The sequence below is a fragment of the Ostrinia nubilalis genome, chromosome 14 (genome assembly GCF_963855985.1).
Source record: "Ostrinia nubilalis chromosome 14, ilOstNubi1.1, whole genome shotgun sequence".
NCBI lineage: Eukaryota > Metazoa > Arthropoda > Insecta > Lepidoptera > Crambidae > Ostrinia > Ostrinia nubilalis.
In genome coordinates, this window is record NC_087101.1 from 5,659,238 (window position 1) to 5,677,830 (window position 18,593).

General features: G+C 35.8%; 2 protein-coding genes and 1 long non-coding RNA gene across 5 annotated transcripts; 2 read left to right on the top strand and 1 right to left on the bottom strand.

Moving 5' to 3' along the window:
• Positions 1-952: 952 nt before the first annotated feature.
• LOC135077823 (G-protein coupled receptor moody-like) lies at positions 953-5,402 on the top strand. The gene is made up of 3 exons (XM_063972362.1): positions 953-1,428; positions 3,941-4,179; positions 4,258-5,402. The coding sequence occupies exons 1-3, from the start codon at positions 1,189-1,191 to the stop codon at positions 5,093-5,095; spliced, it is 1,317 nt and encodes a 438-aa protein (XP_063828432.1). The 5' UTR covers positions 953-1,188; the 3' UTR covers positions 5,096-5,402.
• Positions 5,403-5,543: 141 nt separating this feature from the next.
• On the top strand, positions 5,544-10,438 carry LOC135078025 (G-protein coupled receptor moody-like). Its single transcript, XM_063972570.1, has 3 exons — positions 5,544-6,228; positions 7,032-7,270; positions 7,400-10,438. Exons 1-3 carry the CDS (start codon positions 6,016-6,018, stop codon positions 8,325-8,327), a joined length of 1,380 nt encoding a protein of 459 aa, XP_063828640.1. The 5' UTR covers positions 5,544-6,015; the 3' UTR covers positions 8,328-10,438.
• Positions 10,439-15,836: 5,398 nt separating this feature from the next.
• LOC135077824 (uncharacterized) lies at positions 15,837-18,532 on the bottom strand. Of its 3 annotated transcripts, none has more exons than XR_010258517.1 (4): positions 18,269-18,532; positions 17,498-17,717; positions 17,094-17,323; positions 15,837-16,333 (listed from the first exon to the last, which is right to left on the bottom strand). It is a non-coding gene; the product is annotated as an uncharacterized LOC135077824 (long non-coding RNA). The 3 variants fall into 3 exon arrangements; XR_010258518.1 differs by lacking the exon at positions 18,269-18,532 and adding an exon at positions 18,027-18,241; XR_010258519.1 differs by lacking the exon at positions 17,498-17,717 and having other exon boundaries at positions 18,269-18,527.
• Positions 18,533-18,593: the final 61 nt, after the last annotated feature.

An 18,593-nucleotide genomic window follows, 5' to 3' on the forward strand; every position in this document is an offset into this window, starting at 1 on the left:
TAAGTAATAAGTTACATAAATAAAATATGTAATATTTGTGTAATATTATTTTGATTACCGTTGATATTATTCTCGTCACGTTTCTCATTGTTTTTTCCATTCTAATATACGAGTTTAACCTCTGTTCTGGCCTTTTCTTCAGCTGTCATCAGTAGCTAAGTTAAACTTAAAATACTGGGTACATGGTGCACGCATTCAAAGTAACACACACATAAGTATGTTACATGCTATACCTACATGACTGTAGGAACGTTAGCATAACAAATTAATATTTTAATGCTATCAAGTTTGTGGGAATACCTCTGTCGTGATGATAATTTTATTTACGCACCGTTTGGTTATTTCATTAGTTAAAATCTAAATCACGTAAAATGTATACTCATTTTTCCGACAGTCATAAGAAGTCCCAAGAATTTATTAAATCTGTTTGCGCTTCTTCTTTCATGTTAGTTGATTTCTAATTTGATTTCAAGGGTCTAATTAAGCAATTTGTGTAAATTTGCTTTTATCATTATCGTTATCTTTGAGATAAATTTTACACGACCACTTCACACGTAGACTTTTAGGCTAACAACAAATTGTTTTCTAAAGTAAATAATTTCAACTAAAACATATCATGGCTGTTGGAAAATTTTTACAATAAAAAGATAAGAGTTAATTAATATTACGATCTATGTTATTATTACAAGCGCAAAGACAAATAAGAAAACAATTAATTATTCATATTATTACTTCCTTATTAATTATACCCTCTCGATATGTGGAATTCCTTTGAACTTCCAAGAGCAATTAATATACACAATTCATATGTTAACAATACATGGAAGAGCAGAACACTCATTCGTGTTCAAAGATCACCCGCTACCAAAGTGACCTTTCACCTCCCACTTTCTAAGAACAATTCGACGAACTTAAACACCGAAATAACCGATAATTTATCTTTGCAGATACCGTACAATGGGACCGACATGGCAGTGATATGCATGATACGCGTCCACTTCCTGAGCAGCTGTGCGGCGATAACCTCGCCCATCGACGAAATGCTTTATCAACAAACATACATTAGCGACCTCTTGCCACTGAGCAAGTTCTGGGGTGTTCAGTCGCACGCGGCGGTCGAGCGCGTCCCGACCTAAGCGAATATGGATCGAGAAGTGTGTGTGATCGAATGATGTTCAGTGAGTTAAGATGGGTGATCTGCTGCCGAGTATACCTAAGAGCACGTTCGCCAGCGACGTAGAGGGGCACAACTGGAGCGTGGTGGGCCTGGACGAGTACAGCACGGACGACGCGCTGGCCGCGGTGGAGCTCTTCAAGGACTACCCTGAGGGCCTGCTGCGCTTCGCTTCGGTGTGCTGCGTGCTGTTCATGCTGGTGGGCATCCCGGGAAACCTGATCACTATCATCGCACTGGCTCGCTGCAAAAAGGTCAGTCTTTTTTTCTACTTTTGGCTCAGCACGACTTGTGCCCTTTTCAAATTAAAAGGTCATTGGAAATTATGAAATTATTTATTATCCATTTCGATGAAATGTTCAATGAACAAGACTTGAAAGTTGTACTATTGCCACCGTTCATAAGTTTTAATTGATTTACAAGATTGAAGTAACTAGAGCGAAATTTTGAAGATCCAATAAAACGGTTGATACACTCACAAGAACTGAAGTATAATTGATATTACTTCAAGTTTGGAGTTACAAGTGCGCCGCGCACTTCAATTGTCCTGGAAGTTATCAAAGACTTTAAAAACATTCGGCGGCGACATTTTGCCTGAACGTTATCACCGTGACCCAAAAACTTTTGGAATATTTAATTATTTGGAGTTGTCATTGAAGATAATTTTATGCTAACGTTTGATGCGGCTAATCTACGAGGAAGAAGCATTTACATATTTTTATGACAGCACAAAAACAACACATAAAATTGAAGTTATAAGAAATTATCAAATTACTTTAATTAAGTAGGTAGTTTTAATAATTTGACACTTTTAGATAACCCAATGTACTGTAGTCTGTGTCTAAAAGTATTTAAATTACAAATAACTCATTGCGATCAACAAAATGAAATCATTTTATTAAAATGTTAATGTTAAACAAACAAATCCTGAATACATTATCTACACTAATTAGATAATAAATATGTTAATGTGAATCGCTTGATGTGTACATTTTGATAACGTGGTCATCGCACAAAAACAATGGCGGATGACAGCGTGTCTGCTTGAATAATCTCTTCATGATAATGAGTAGTTTGCTGATAAGATATAACAAGCCGAGCCCCTTTCCCCACTATTACAACTAATTCTATTTCCCTTTTCTTTATTTTGATCGAGTTACTTCTAACTAAATGAAGAAGGTTGGCAATACAAAGTTTGGACGGGCACATTAAGCTTAACACTGCGCCATCTTATGTAGTTGTATTAAGTACTATTTTGCAACAAAAATGTATAGTCTGATGTGCAGTCGACTATACAAGACGACGACAATTAAATTATGACATTCACACAAGTAGATAATTTGAACATTTTCTGTTATCGACTGCTAAGAAGTTGGTAATTTATTATGGATTATTTTATCTACGAGTATTTCATATCTTAATAACTAATAATAAACATGTAAAAAGCGGTTACCATATACGAGTATGTACTTACCTGATCTTTAATCAATAAGTAATAAGTCATACGATAAAATGCGTCACAAACCGCAATTCATAAAAGGTACTTTACCACTACTGCAATTCGTAGTAGGCCCAAAAGATAAGGAAACATGGTGTTAAGCTACCTTTTTATTATTATTATTGACGTTAATAAGTGCCAAAATACTGGTGACACCTGAAAAAATATATTTGATTTGATTCGTATTAAGCAAGGATCTACAGCTTGATTGCCACTTAACTCCTACCTAATAAAGTCCAAATTTTTTTCTCAGGGTAAAGTCGAAGTAGGCATTCAATAGTATCCAATGAATACAAATTGGATACTATTAAATATGATTGAAACTTTACAAGTCCCGTTTTATCCTAGGTCATGGTTCAGTGCACGCAAATAGTCCGGAGAATACAAACTGATAAGGTAACGACAATCACTATCGGTTGAAGGATTCATGAGCGTCCATAATGAGTTTTGAGACCTTGGTTAAGTAATAACACAGAGCAGTTCCGTAAATTTTAAACTATTTTCAGCCTAAAAGTCTTCTCTTTCTTCTAATTATACCACAGGCACCGATCGTTATGGAAATCCTTTGTCCAGCAGTAGACGTCATTTGGCTGAAACGGACGAACATCTACCTATATCTTATTTTCCAAGTTTAATATACACAAGCCAATATACAGTAAATTAAGAACCTAATAAAGAATTGATTAGCTTGCAACAAATATTTACTGACTATAGAATCTAGTTTCGTCGAAGAATACGAAAGGTCACATCTAAATTTAGAACTGTTGTTAAACACGTTAATTTACTAGCGGGTCCCAAAATAGTTAAACTTATCCAGGGACTATCTTGATCGGCCACACAGGAGTGTGTAAAGCAATTCTGTTTAGTTCCCCTTGAGGTTAGTTTTCCCTACATTGCTCCACATAACGAGTTTGATTCAATTTATCAATCCTGGAGGATGGCCCGGATGATTATTTTATCATAGTTACGTGACATAATAACCTGAGGTATTAAAGTTGTTATTTTGTTTATGCAAAGCTTTTATGCAACCAAAATTACTTTGGCAAAAAAATAACACATTCGATATTGTAAATCTAATTCAGATGAATGTATCTCTATAGGTGTAGGCCTCTTTTTATTCATAAGAGTATCAAATGTAATAACAGTTTCATTTGTTCCCAAACTGAATTTCTTAAAGCCTTATCCATTTTGTTTTCGATTTGCATTTTATTATACGCTATTTAGGTCACTAGAAGTACCCGAATATAAACCAAGATATTTATTCGCAGGTCCGCAACGCAACCGCTGTGTTTATAATGAACCTGTCCTGCTCGGATCTGCTGTTCTGCTGCTTCAACCTGCCGCTGGCCGCGTCCACCTTCTGGCGAAGATCCTGGGCGCACGGCAGGATCCTCTGCCGCATGTTCCCGCTTGCAAGATACGCACTCGTGGCCGTCTCGCTGTTCACCGTTCTGGCCATCACCATCAACAGATATGTGATGATATCGCATCCTAGGCTTTATCCAAAGTGAGTAATTATCCATGACTAGACTCCAATGAAACATTCATAAATATGTTCCTCAACTTGTTTCTTTTTATTCAACAGGTTATATAAACGACGATACTTGGCTGTTATGGTAGCTAGCACATGGATATTTTCGTTCGGAGCACTTATTGCGACATGGCTTGAAAAATGGGGTCGATTTGGTTTGGACCCAACGATCGGCTCATGCTCCATACTACCAGATAAGAATAATAGATCTCCAAAAGAATTCTTATTCGTTGGAGCATTCATGCTACCTTGCTTGGCAATTGTGGTATGCTATGCTAGGATATTCTGCATTGTTAGAGAAGCAGCAAGGAAGTCTCGAGCTCCTGCAAAAAGCCGACCACGGTTAGAAGATTCGGCAGTTGGGTCAGCTTCAACTGCTCTTGAAAGGTCTCCAGGGCCAGAGAATGGAATCAACCACGTCGCTCCACCACGCAGGGCGCTGCTTGCTCCTCCTGCTTTACATTGTCCGCCAACACCAGGCCCGGAAAGATCGTCTTCATCTGGCGTAGACACTTTAGATGGCCATGACGACGAATGTGCACTCGATGCAAAGCCACGGACACCAAGTGGCGGTGAAACTGCAAAAAGACTACGTCAAGCAGCAGTTGCTCTAAGGCGATCACCCGCATCAGTGCGACCGCCCCGACTGACACCAAAAGACAGAAAGCTTTTGAAGATGATAATGGCCATAATGCTTTCATTCTGGGTCTGCTACCTGCCTATAACTTTGACGAAAATATTTAGGGAGTTCACGTCGCACCCCGCTGCGAACATAGCGGGGTACATTTTGATATACTTGACGACATGCATCAACCCGATCATTTACGTGGTGATGTCGAGCGAGTACCGGCAGGCGTACAAGAACTTGTTGATGTGCCGGCGGTGGGCGTGACGTTCGTCTGGCGACGGCGTCTCCGAGAAGCGCCCGCCGTGACTAGTCGTGAACGATGGCGCCTCCTGAGCCATCGGTGCAATCAGACACTACAGGTTGCACGCCTCTGAACTGTGAACAAACTGTGTGAAGTGGTGTTATGTTTGCGTTATAAGCGCTGTGGATAATGTTGACTGTGAACCGTCCGTGTTTGTGCTGAGAGGAAGTTACGAGTTAATGATAACAATAGGTTTTGTATAAGCACTGTTACAGTTAGGTATATAAAATGAAACCAATATTATATTGACTGTTTTCATAGCATTTAGAAAATAAAATTATCACTTCACGGGATTTATTGCAACAATATCTATTTTAACGGTAAATAAAATTAAAATAGATATTGTTGCAATAAATCCCGTGAAGTGATAATTTTATAGTAAAAAATGCAACATAATAGTTTAAAATATTATTTAGAAAATAAACTGTGCAATCTCTTAATTTATTATCATAGGCTAAGATGAATAATGTAAATTGAATATAAGGATGAAATATTGATATTTAAAATAAGGATAATTAAATCACTGTAAAATTTGCAATCACCATTAATGTGGCAAATGTACTCATTAGTATACATTATGTGATCACCGTGTTTATATCGCGAGAAAAGGTTTTGAACACGAATTATTTAGCAATAAAAGTGGTGAGGACCAAGGAGAAAGGTACAATAATGTTGGAGAGCAATAAAGTTAGTTGTAAAGGTGTGAAAATGTATCCAGGCCGTCACTATCAGCGCCTACGTCCGCTCGCGCGTAAATTGACTCATCACCATTGAGGAAAATCATAATAAACAATGTTCATCACTAAAGTGGAGCGGCTCATTCCAGTACTAATGCCCGTTGCTTAATGACGTGATAATAGTGGTCAGTGAAGTTGGGAACAAAATGGGGGCTTTGGTGAATGTGTCTGTGACGAAGAATGACAGTATGCTGGGCCTGGACGAGTATGAGTCTGATGAGGCCCTGGCAGCAGTGGAACTGTTCATTGGCTATCCAGATGCCCTGCTGACCTTCGCATCGCTGTGCTGCATGCTGTTCATGGTGGTTGGTGTCCCGGGGAACCTGATCACTATCATCGCGCTGGCTCGCTGTAAAAAGGTAATCATTCAAATACATATTAATACAAATGCAATGTCGTGCATCAATCTAGCTACTTACAATTATGAACATCTGCACATGAATCATCATGGCATAGTTATATTTTAAATATTTTTTAAAGTAATGATAGAAATATTAAGCTAATGATGTTTAATTAAATGTTAATTAAAGTGGTCATTTCAAAACTTTTTCTCAAATGCTTATTACGAGTATTAACTGATGAATAAGTTAAAACTGATAGCTGTTCAGACAGAAACAAACGAAGTTTAACTGGTCTTTCCTATTCGAATTTTGTTGTAGATGATTTTATTTAGAGTTAAACTTACGCATCAAAAACGAATGCGTTGATCACAGATAAAAATCGAAGTTATTTACACAGTTAAGTAAACTGGGCGAGTCAGATTACTAACAACTTGTTATTTATCCATTAAATAAAGAAATCAGTCGCAAATATGATAAGATGCGCACACCATTTATGACTTATTGCTGATAAAGCAAATTTTTGTACTTCATAATAATTTAAGTTTCCAGAAATGCAAACGCACATGATTTTATCGTGAATTTATGTAACTGATAAAGTACCATGTCCTGAATTACTGTAAATATAAATCAGGTCTTTAATTTTACAGACTAACGAAAGCACTTACCACGCGAAAGATAACGTATTACTTGGGTAATTTACCAATGTCATTATTGTGGTTTAATAAATTACCCAGAAGGAAAACAATTAATGACATAATAAAATTCCATTGCCCTTATTGCAAATGTCATTGCAAGTTGACCAATGTTTGCTCGTTTTTCAGGTTCGGAATGCAACAGCAATATTTATTATCAGTCTGTCTCTCTCGGATCTTCTGTTTTGCTGCTTCAATCTGCCGCTGGCTGCATCCACCTTCTGGAACCAATCTTGGAGACATGGGAAAACTCTATGTCGCATGTTCCCGCTGACGAAATATGCACTGGTCGCCATTTCACTCTTCACGGTCTTGGCCATCACGATCAACAGATACATCATGATTGCTTGGCCTAGATTATATCCGAAGTAAGTAATCATTGCCACAGAAAATTTTAGTATAGTAATGTTTTCATAATATTTACAATGCAACTCTTGGCAAGATTTTAAGTTACTGTGGTAAGAAATAAATGTTCATGATTTGTTTCCTTTTTACAGGTTGTACAGCAAACCATATCTAGCGACCATGATCGCCACCATATGGGTATTCTGCTTCGCGGTTCTAGTTCCAACATGGCAAGAGAAGTGGGGCCGCTTCAGCCTGAACCCTATGGTTGGTTCATGCACCATCATCCCAGATGTAAACTACAATTCACCAAAAAAGGCGATGTTTATCGGAGCCTTTTTACTACCAGGGATTGCTATTATAGTCTGCTATACTCGGATATTTTTGATAGTGAAGAAAATCGCAAAAAGATCAAGACGACCAATACGCATACGAAGACCAAAAACTGAAATTGTTGCTGGAACTTCTACTGATTTTGAATCAACTACACTTCCGAGCCAAACTACTGAGACTTCCTCACCTCCTCAACGCAATACTTGCCATGCTTTCAATTGTCTCATGCCAGAAATATCCTCTAACTCTGGGTTGGACTATTCCACAACAGAAGATCGAGATAAGAAAATAACAGATAGTAATAAATGTCTATCAAGAAGTAATATAGCACTACAGAAAATTCGAATGGCATGTACTCCTGCGCCCAGACAGCCGAGAGCCCCAAAACTGCTTCCATCTAAGAAAGACAAAAAGCTTCGTACTCTGATCATGGCAATAGTTCTCTCATTTGCCATCTGCTACCTGCCTATATCGATTACAAAGATTTTCCTAGAGTTCACATTTCACCCTATTGTCAAAATTATCAGCTACATTCTCCTATACCTGACCAATTGCATCAATCCCATCATATACGTAGTGATGTCGGTGGAATACCGGCAGGCCTACAAGAACTTGATCACTTGTCGCAGTGATCAAGATTTCCCCGAATCGTCGATACTCAGGAGAATAGCTAGCTCGAAGACATTTTCGGCCGTTCGTATGTCGAGAAGAAAACCAAACACAGTAAATAACCCAACGCCTACGTAAGAATATGAATAAGTGTTTATTTGTGTGTGACTCAATTGAATCCGCGTCATTTGTGGAAAAGTGAGAACCGTCCGTGTTTCGTGTAAAGTGAAGGAAATAAAGTAACTGGTAATGATGACGATGAGTGATGAACGAAAATGATGACTGGAGTATTTGTAAATATTAGATTAATAAATTATATGAAGTTGTAAATGCAATGCATACCAGCTACTCGTATTTTAAAGAAATTGTTTGTATCGTCAAAGTGAAATTTTTAATGACAGCAATTCAAGAAATAGTTTTCTTCTGTGTTTACTTGTTTAACTCCTACAAACAATACGTTCAGTTTTAAAAAGACAGATGCAAAAGATATTTTATAAATTGGCCTATTCTAACGCTAGACTATCTATGTTCTTAAGAATGATATTGGTCATAATGAACATTATCTGAAGAGCACTCAATACCCAAAAGTATATAAAAAGCATAACAATATCAGTCTTGTAATGTCGTCTCTATTATAGAGACATAAATAAAATTTTTTGAGACAGTAAAACGGTAGGGCTTTCAAAGGGAAGTTCAGCCTTGAAATTTATTTTAAAATTATAAACTCGACTGAACCCCATGTTATAAACAAAATTAATAACTGATTACAATTATACTTTTATAATAAGCTAAATGAAAATTATATTTATTAAATGATGAATGAATAAAATCCTAATATTAATCATTAGTGTGCCATAACTTGTTTTGCTATAAAGTTTCACATAAGTATAAATATTATATAACGATACTCTTTTCGCATATAAGCTAAATGTTTCGTACAAAGTGTACAATATCAATGTGTGATATTATGGTAAATAAGGTGATTGTCAAAGACATAGAGTTTCGAATGCTGTATTGAATCGAAGAAGGTGCTGAGGTAATATTGCACGAAAACCCTACCAATGAATGAAGTCTTGTTGAAATGTAAATAGTTCCATATACTGCAGACTTAATTATATTGTGTGATTTGAAAAGTTAGTTGACAAAAACCAAGCACGCTTTGGTTAGTGTGTTATTTTTATGATGGTATTTATTCTTCCGTTAAAAGATACTTTTTCAAAAGTGTTTTAAGGTAAAGCTTTGTTTGTACTTTATTAGTCACATTCAGAATTAAGTTAAGTATGTCATTGAGATAAAAATGGCAGGCTATAATAATATAATTTAATTATAACAAAAGGTTTATACAAATTAGAACTGACATAAGATAACCAACCCGTGCTCGGTTTGATTACCATTCCAGATTTGTCACTTGATATAATAAGGATTTGATATGTAATAATAATTTATGAATAGGTGTTTTGTACGATACTGTATTGAATATACCTAAGAATATAAGGATTACCGAAGTTTTCCAAAGATATTTAAATGTAAGTCATGAATAGATAGGAATTACAACCGATATACTCAATCTTTATTTTAACAAATTATGACAATTTGTATTTTGAAGACTAAATGCTTGATAATTATAATTTATTCTGAAGTTCTCAAACATAGATAAGTATATGCATAAGGTACATAACACAGTAAGGCGATACGATTATAATAAGATAACTTTTTCAGAATGGCACAGTATTACTATGATAATAGTCTCAATGTTTCCTTCCCAATGAAGTAACGAATAAGATGATTACAATATTTATTACCTAATAAATAATTAAGAATACTGAGTATAACTGATACTAAGGCTTAATGTTGTTGGTAAATTAAGTACATTTTCCACCTATGTTCAACCACCTTAAAGTTCTTTTAACCAAGTTGAAGTTCAATATAATATGTCCCCAAGTTGAGATGGATCGACGCGACGTGTAGTTACCATCTAAAACCGTACTTTCAACAAAAAAATTTCTTTACAAGGATTACAGAGTTGTGTAGTTTTTACTTCATTGGGAAAAACTTGTTAGTTGAAGTTTCTCCCTACGTGATGAATAAACAGTCAATCTTATCACCCCTTGGCCTGAATATTGTACTAAACAATCATGAAAGATGTTACGATAGACACGAACCAAAGACCAATCTCCCGGGGCCACCCAACCCTACGCCATTGTACTTACCAAAGATGTAATTAAAATAAATTGAAAAGTTCAACTTAATGCTACTTATATTATTTGTGTAAATCCCATAATATTACCTATACCACAGAATAATAATAAGTACTACGTACAGAAGTTTTACTTCGCGAAGGTATTTAAAAAAATGTATGCTCAATGTCATTAACAATATGGTGTAATTTAGCTTGTCTCAAGAGTCAAGCAAGTTTGTCAGAAGTTTTGTTGACAAACGTCAGTGATCGGTACTGCGCCGAAGCTATAGGGCTGACTTCGGTAAAATGATGTGACGTGAGGTGCCAATCTGCAGAAAATGGCGGAGGAAATACATGATTTAGCATGAATTATCATGAATAATATTAACTACTTATTTACCTCTCAGTGTCTTCAGGCAACTTAAAAAAGTACATTCTGTGTTTTTATTATTATTTAGGCAGTTAAATACTGCACAGTATTTAGTACACCATTTTCTTTATTTTTTCCATCATACACAAGAATACGCGTGTGTGAGTCAAAGTTCGCTCGTATGTGAGGCCTTGTCGAATAGTACTCCTGTAGGGGGCAATCGTGCGTGTTTTGTTTTCGATGTAAACTCGCGGAGATGAACAGGCCTGCCTATACTAACTTCACGTGACACTATGACAGCCCAAAATATGTCCAGAATATTTTAATTGCTGGCACACACTACAAGTAGGTACAACAAGGTACAAAAAGCTAGGTAAGCGGGAGGTGTCCACGAGTCTTACTTGATTTTCTACATAAAAAGATGTGATAATATTAACAAATCCCATAATTTAATCTTATTCATTAACTGAAGATATAATGAGATCCTAAAGATATAAAATAGCGTCAACAACATCTACAAGCCATAATAAACCTTTGGAATAAGATTAACATTGAATTGAGTGAGCTTCGAATCCGCAATCACAGCTTAACCCAATTGTCTACCTCACACCTTCCTAATAGTGAGTCTACAGATTTAAACAACGCTCTACGTGGTAGAGTTGAACTTTTTTGCCAAATGTACAGTCAGCGTCAAATAGTTCGTGACACTCAAGTTTCAAAAAAGTGGACAACACAACCTTATTCCATTTGTAACAAAGATGTGTTGCGAACTTTTTGTTTACTTTGGATGTCACGAAATAATTTGACGCTGACCGTGCAACGACATTTACAATACCACGTTGGAAAGGCAGCTCCGATGAAAAGGCGTAGTTTTTATTCTCGTAAGCTGAAAAAACTCAAGAATCTTTAGTTGCAAAGAACTATAAATCCTTACAGTTCATAGAAAACTTACTAAAGTTTGAATTTATTTTCGAATGGTATCAAATACCAAGACTGATAAACAACTAAACTACCTGCGGTATCGCACAATACAACGTACATCATACAAACTACGTACCAAGCAAACAGCTCCGTAAGTATGAACCCATCATAAGTCTATAATTCATGAACTTAGTAGACTTGCATAATCACGATGAATATCGATTACTCTATCGTAATATTGACACAAACCATGACTATCCGTTCCACTAAACGTAGGTACCTAAGTAAGCGACGAATAGATAATCCAATGAATATTCAACGTACGAGTAGTTGCGAACCTGCACAATAGTTAAGAGCTAACAAACGATTCAGGTCGTGGAGACAATGGAAGCAGAATCCATTCTAATAAATACTAGTTAGTGCAAATTGGGCACTCAACTTTGATTAAGGAAGGAATTTGTAGATATAGAGGAGCAATGAATAGCTAAAATAAACACATAATACCGAAATTCGGCTAGAACTAAAGTAAGTATTTATTCTAGGCTACACAATATTAAAATAAAAATACTTCACTTAAGATGTCAGCACTGTAACTCCTTTGAAGCTAGAGCAGAGTGACTGGTTTTAAAAACAGCTGTACATAATGTAAGTAAGTAAATACAATTACATATTTAGAAAGCCAAACCGATTAACTTAAAGATTGGTAAGTACAAACCTAAATAAAATAAAATTAACGACCTCAACCATATACCTAGTTCTGTTTATGACCACAGTTAATAAAAATGTTTCAAGGAAAGTTTTTACGTAAACGGAAAATCTTCGGAAGTTTCCCTCAATGACCATAAAAGCGAAAGATAACAGAATCAACTCCAGGACAATCTTTTAAAGAATCTTTTTGGCGAAAATGCGTTCACATAGTACCAACATTGGCTGTTGAAAAAAAATTACTTTAAGGGTCTTCCTTTTCCTTTTGCGATATTTTTCTTAGAAAAAGCTGGCTGTTTCGTCACTTGAGTAGATATTCCTCATAGTCAAATTACTTTTTGGAAAAAAACAGTAAGTACAAATATCAAAATTCGTCTTCAACGATGATTAATGAAGTTAATTTAGTATTTTACTAACTTAATAAAGAGTGTGTTTATTAAAAAATGTGAGTTTGAATATGAACTTATTCATAAATTCTACGGAACTCAACTATAATCCATGAGCGTTATCTTCAACTTTAAAGATTGGATAAGAAAATAAGTATTCCACTCCTGAATTTTATAAAACTTTTGAACTTTTAACAAAAGGAGGATTTTATCCGTCTAATACCTACTCTGGTAAAATGGAGTGTGACAAATACACCTCTGGGTCGGAAGCAAACAACCAAGGCGAGATAAGGTGACGGTCCCCGCGACGATCTGCGATTCGAGAATTGCCCTATTAGTTTGCAGTCCCTTTAGATTTTATCTTCGTAAAATATTTAGACGATTTAGCGATGAAATCACATTCTGTTGAGCTGGCAATGATTCGAAGAATACAGGTATTCTGTGTTGTAGGTATAGGTAGGTATGGAACGGAGGAAAACATTTAGCCCCATCATTTTTCAATAGAAATATTTCTGATAAAAGCTACACTGCCACAACACCCCCCGGACCGCCATTATTGCGTATTGTGTTGCCAAGATTTATTTCAATACCTACCCTACGCGAACACGGACGATATTCGATGAAACAGCGATGGACCACATTATCCCACCTTTCAGTAAAAATTAAATCGACTGAAAAACAAAACAAAATAAATCAAATTAGCAACAGCCCAACAAACTTTGTGGAATTAGGTATTCCAGTGTTTCAAAGATCTATAACATTGTTACGAATAAAATCTTTCAGCTACTGAAAAGTAAACTTTCATGAATTTCCGTAAGAACAAAGACGCCGGGCAAATAAATTTATTTCAAAATTATACAGAAATCGGAACAATAATAATGTTATCCGGGCTTTATTATCGTCACTTCATCAGTTTTCTTATTCATTTTAATTTCAATGTCGTGAATAATGAATAAAGCCGGTCAAATATTTGCAACATAAAAATGGTGAGTTCCGAGAAAGAGTGATTTTAGAATTTATTATAGATCTGTGGGCTAATTCAAATGCATTTGTCGAGAGTAGAAATCGTCTGTCAAATAATTTTCTAGTAATCAATTTTGAACTGATTGTCAAGGTAATACAGTTGAAAATTGAATATCAAAGCCAGACTACGCCTAATGTCAGATCAGCCGATGGTAGATGCCAAATTTCCAATATCGCGTACGAAGACGGAGAACTTTGTCAATATAGTGGTACATAAGGGTCATAATTAGTGGATGCCGACGATTTTCGCGCTGTCATCTCAACGACTGCCCACCCTTGTCGTTAGAGCAGTCGACTGGATAGAAAGCATGGAATTAACATGGTGATTGATAAACTAGGTGCAAATAAGCATAGGTATTTTATAACCACAGAATGCTTTTTGCTTAAATTTGAAAATAAAGGATATTGTTCTGCGTCCATACATCGTTCGCCCCAAGACCCCCAAGCAATGAAATAATGATTTTTATATGTGAAATTACTTAACGATTGTCACCTTATACTCCACTAGCTTTTCGCTCGCGGCTTCGCGCGCGTGGCCTACATTAGGTACCTACATATTTTACGGAACCCTATTATTTTCCAAAATAAAATTTAGCCTGTTACTCGTGGATAATGTAGCTTTCGAATGGTGAAAGAATTTAATAAAAACGGTCCAATAGTTTTTGAGTCTATTCATTACAACCAAACAAACAAAGTTTTCCTCTTTATAATATTAGTGTAGATACTTAAAGCACGGATAAGCGGGAGATTCGTTACAATAGGAAAAATGCTTCAGATTTTGAGGTTATTAGCATAACAGAAGTACATTTCCATTTTCTATCTTCTATAGGTACTTATAATAAATCTGTAGAGAGGTCAACTCTGTACATGAAATATATTTTCAAAATAACTATCAGGGGGTGATACTGATGCCAAAAATGCAATCAGTAAAATTTTTGTCTGTCTGTCTGTCTGTATGTTCCTTATAGAAACAAAAACTACTCGACGGATTTTAACGAAACTTGGTACAATTATTCTTCATACTCCTGGGCAGGTTATAGTATACTTAGGAATTCCCACGGGAACAGGAATTAGCGGGAAAATCCTTTTGTATGAAAAATCTAAACCGCTTAAGTTAGACGCTTTAAATTTCGCACGTAGGTACTTTAGTAAACTAATTCCCACGGGAACTGGAATTCGTGGGAAAATCCCTTTGTATGAAAAATCTAAACCGCTTTAGTTAGACGCTTGAAATTTGACATGTAGGTATCTTAATAAACTTAAAGCTTAGTTACAACAGAATATTGCAAAATTCCCACGTGAACGGGAAAAAACATTTGAACGAAAAAATCTAAACCGCGTAAGATAGATGAAGGGGGTAAAACGGGATCCACGCGTACGAAGTCGCGGGCGGCCGCTAGTTGCTAATAAAACTATTTATTGTCAAGAATTATATGTATAATAATGCGAATTCCCGTTCCCGTGGGAATTAGTTTACTAAAGTACCTACGTGCGAAATTTAAAGCGTCTAACTTAAGCGGTTTAGATTTTTCATACAAAAGGATTTTCCCGCTAATTCCTGTTCCCGTGAGAATTCCTAAGTATACTATAACCTGCCCAGGAGTATGAAGAATAATTGTACCAAGTTTCGTTAAAATCCGTCGAGTAGTTTTTGTTTCTATAAGGAACATACAGACGGACAGACAGACAGACAAAAATTTTACTGATTGCATTTTTGGCATCAGTATCACCCCCTGATAGTTATTTTGAAAATTATATTTCATGTACAGAATTGACCTCTCTACAGATTTATTATAAGTAGGTATAGATATGTAGGAGAGACGTCTTAATTACACTTTAAATCGTAGATCGATAAAGAACCCCTTTGTCAAACCGTATGAATAGCAGCAAATAGAACTTTGCGTATTGGAAAAATAGGAATGCCTACGGAAAAGCCAAACATTTTTTAAAAAGAAGTTAATATATTTTACTTACATTTAAATCCAAAAATATCTTTATTCCGACCCAAGGGTAAGTAGGCAGTTATGTAGGTATAAATGAAAATACGTATGTAGGTACTTATTATTTATTAATGGTCATGTTCTACATTTTCTATTAAATATGGGCCCAATACATCAATGATGTCGCCATCACAACAAAGTACCATAAATGGTTTAACGAGATTCCGATATTTGTATAGGGAATAAGTTTTTTTTTTGGTATGCATAATTGCTACTTTTTTGCACATAAATGTATGTATGTACCATCCATGATGACAATAGCCTTTCTTTGTGGTAAATCGTTTCCTGGCTTCCCGAAAAGAGACTGGAACATAAAGGTTTCTTTGGGCTACTTCCTCTCTACTAATATGTTGTAACCCTAAATGTGCTGGTACGAAATGTTCCTCCATCATACTGCGTGCTTTCATTACATATTTTGTAAGAGTACTCCTTGAAATGCCAAGTAATGTAGCTATTCTGTCATCTGAATCACCGGTCCTCAGCTTCATTAAATAAGCACCAACTGTAGTAATTCGTGCTCTCTGATAGTATCTATGGCAAAGAAGATCTGAAGGACGAATCTGAAAATAAAATAAAACATCAGATTCACAGTTCAACAATAAGAAGAGCAATATTTATATAGGATTAATGACTTTTGTGTGTAACGGAATAGTAAGATGAGTGATGAAAGATAATTTATGATTTGAACGCTGAATGATGAGGAATGATTGGTCTATGGAGGAAACGAAAGGGATGAATGAGGAACGAGGATTGAGAGTGAGAATAGTGGTAGTTTAAAAGAGTAGTCTGTTGTTATGCAGGAAGTATAAATAAAACTTTACTGAGTTTATTTGGCTCAGGGAATTTTTAACTGGCTTTATAATAGTAAAAAATTATGTTTAATATTATGTAAGTAATAATATTGCAATGTTTTAATAATATAAGTCTATTTGTATTATACAGGGTGGAAACGATAAGTGATCTATAACACTTTTAATATTGTGTGGCTGGCATACATTTAGTATGGAGGCTGAAAACATTGAATTTTCGGATAGATCCAGTTAATTCTGTAACTATTTACTGATACCGTTAGAAAGAGCTCGTGAAGCACTTTCAGGATGAGTAACCAGTTTATCGATATCTTGTGTAGTTTAGAAATAATCGAGTGAGATCACTTATCGTTTCCACCCTGTATAACCTGTATGGATGAGAGTAGTGGCAGATTGAAAGCAATGGAAGGAGTTGAAGGATGGGAAGGCTGATTCGGAAAAAACCTTTTTTATTATTATAATAAACCGGCATAATTATTTTTATGTATTATAAAACTGGCAGGGCTCTTACCTCTCTGGGTTGAATCCAATTTCGAACAATGTTTAATAGGTATATCTTGATTATTCTCTGTATCCAAACAATGACTTCAAGTTCGCAATAATGAACAACCACATCCAACACAAACTTGTTGGTGACCTACCGGGGCACCGGTTGGCATATCTGGAGTCTTGTGAAGTAGGTGTGGTATCTCTTTGCAATAATGAGTGACAAGCCCCACAGATGTAGTCATTTGCAGTAACCTGTTTAAAAATAATAATTAGAAATAAGTTTAAAAAAATTATCAGTTTTTTAATGTCCCGCACTTAAATTATTTTATTTTAGTATTAATTTACAGAAACCAATAACTTTACAAGAATTAGACTGATTGTATAGCCAATAACATTTTATTAAATAAGGACTTTAGCGTGCATTACCTCTAATGGAGTTAGTCGTTCCACAATTATGTTCCTGATGTTAATATGATGTTGAGTGTTAGTTCTCAGGGACATGAGCTGATGTGAACGTGTTCTAGGCTCTAGTGTTCTACTGCAAAGCACACATTTTCTGCTAAGATTTGAAGTAGATGCATTTGTGTTGTATCTTGGGCTTGGGTCCAACATGTTGTGCATATAAGATCATGAGCTGTAATGTAACCTGTAAAAATAAATAGATTCATTGCATGCCATGCCACACATACTCCTGTGCGTTGAATAAATTGAGCCGCAAACCATAAAAAAAATGATAATTCAATATTATGTGCTGTTAGTAGAATTTTGGGTCAGAGGGTAGGGTTAAACAGCTTTAGTAAATAAGCATTGTTGTTATAATAATTAATTATGACGTGTTACAAACTTAGTTACAAAAAATAATAATCTAGTAGTCTTAGTTCCAAAAAACAAAACAAAACAAGCTTTCATTGAGAGCAGGGAGATAGTGTCAAAGTAAATAATTCCTTAGATTTACACCAAAACCAGCTGGATTGTCAACATAATTGTTGTTTCGCTCATGCCTCCATTGCGCTGTACCATCGACTAGTTTCTTACAATCGAATCGGGCCTGGCTGTCCACACTGTCCAGGGTTGAACCACAGATAATAGCGGAACATTCATTTCAAGACAACCCGCCATGAGAATGGCAATTCAGAAGTTTGGCAAGGCTAGTACTTATTCATAAGATTGCAGAGCAAAATGTAGGTACCTACTTACCGATCGAGGTGCTGCCCATTGTTGTGTATAATTAAGTTGCTCATTTTCTAACACCATAGAACCACCAGCCGAGCCTTGGCCGAGCCACACAAAAACAGTAAATCCCAGGCTGAGTATGTCGTTATTGCAATCAATCAGAGTCCGTTTGAATAGCCAAGTTTGTAGTTAATAAAGTTCCGAAAATAAAAGCTAAAACACAAACGAATCACAAAGAAGGATCAAGCAAGACAGCAACACAGCAAGAGTGAGTGAGAGAGAAAAGGTGATGCGAGTGAATGACAATTTGACTAACAAATAGGGATGTCCATTTAGAATAGACATAATC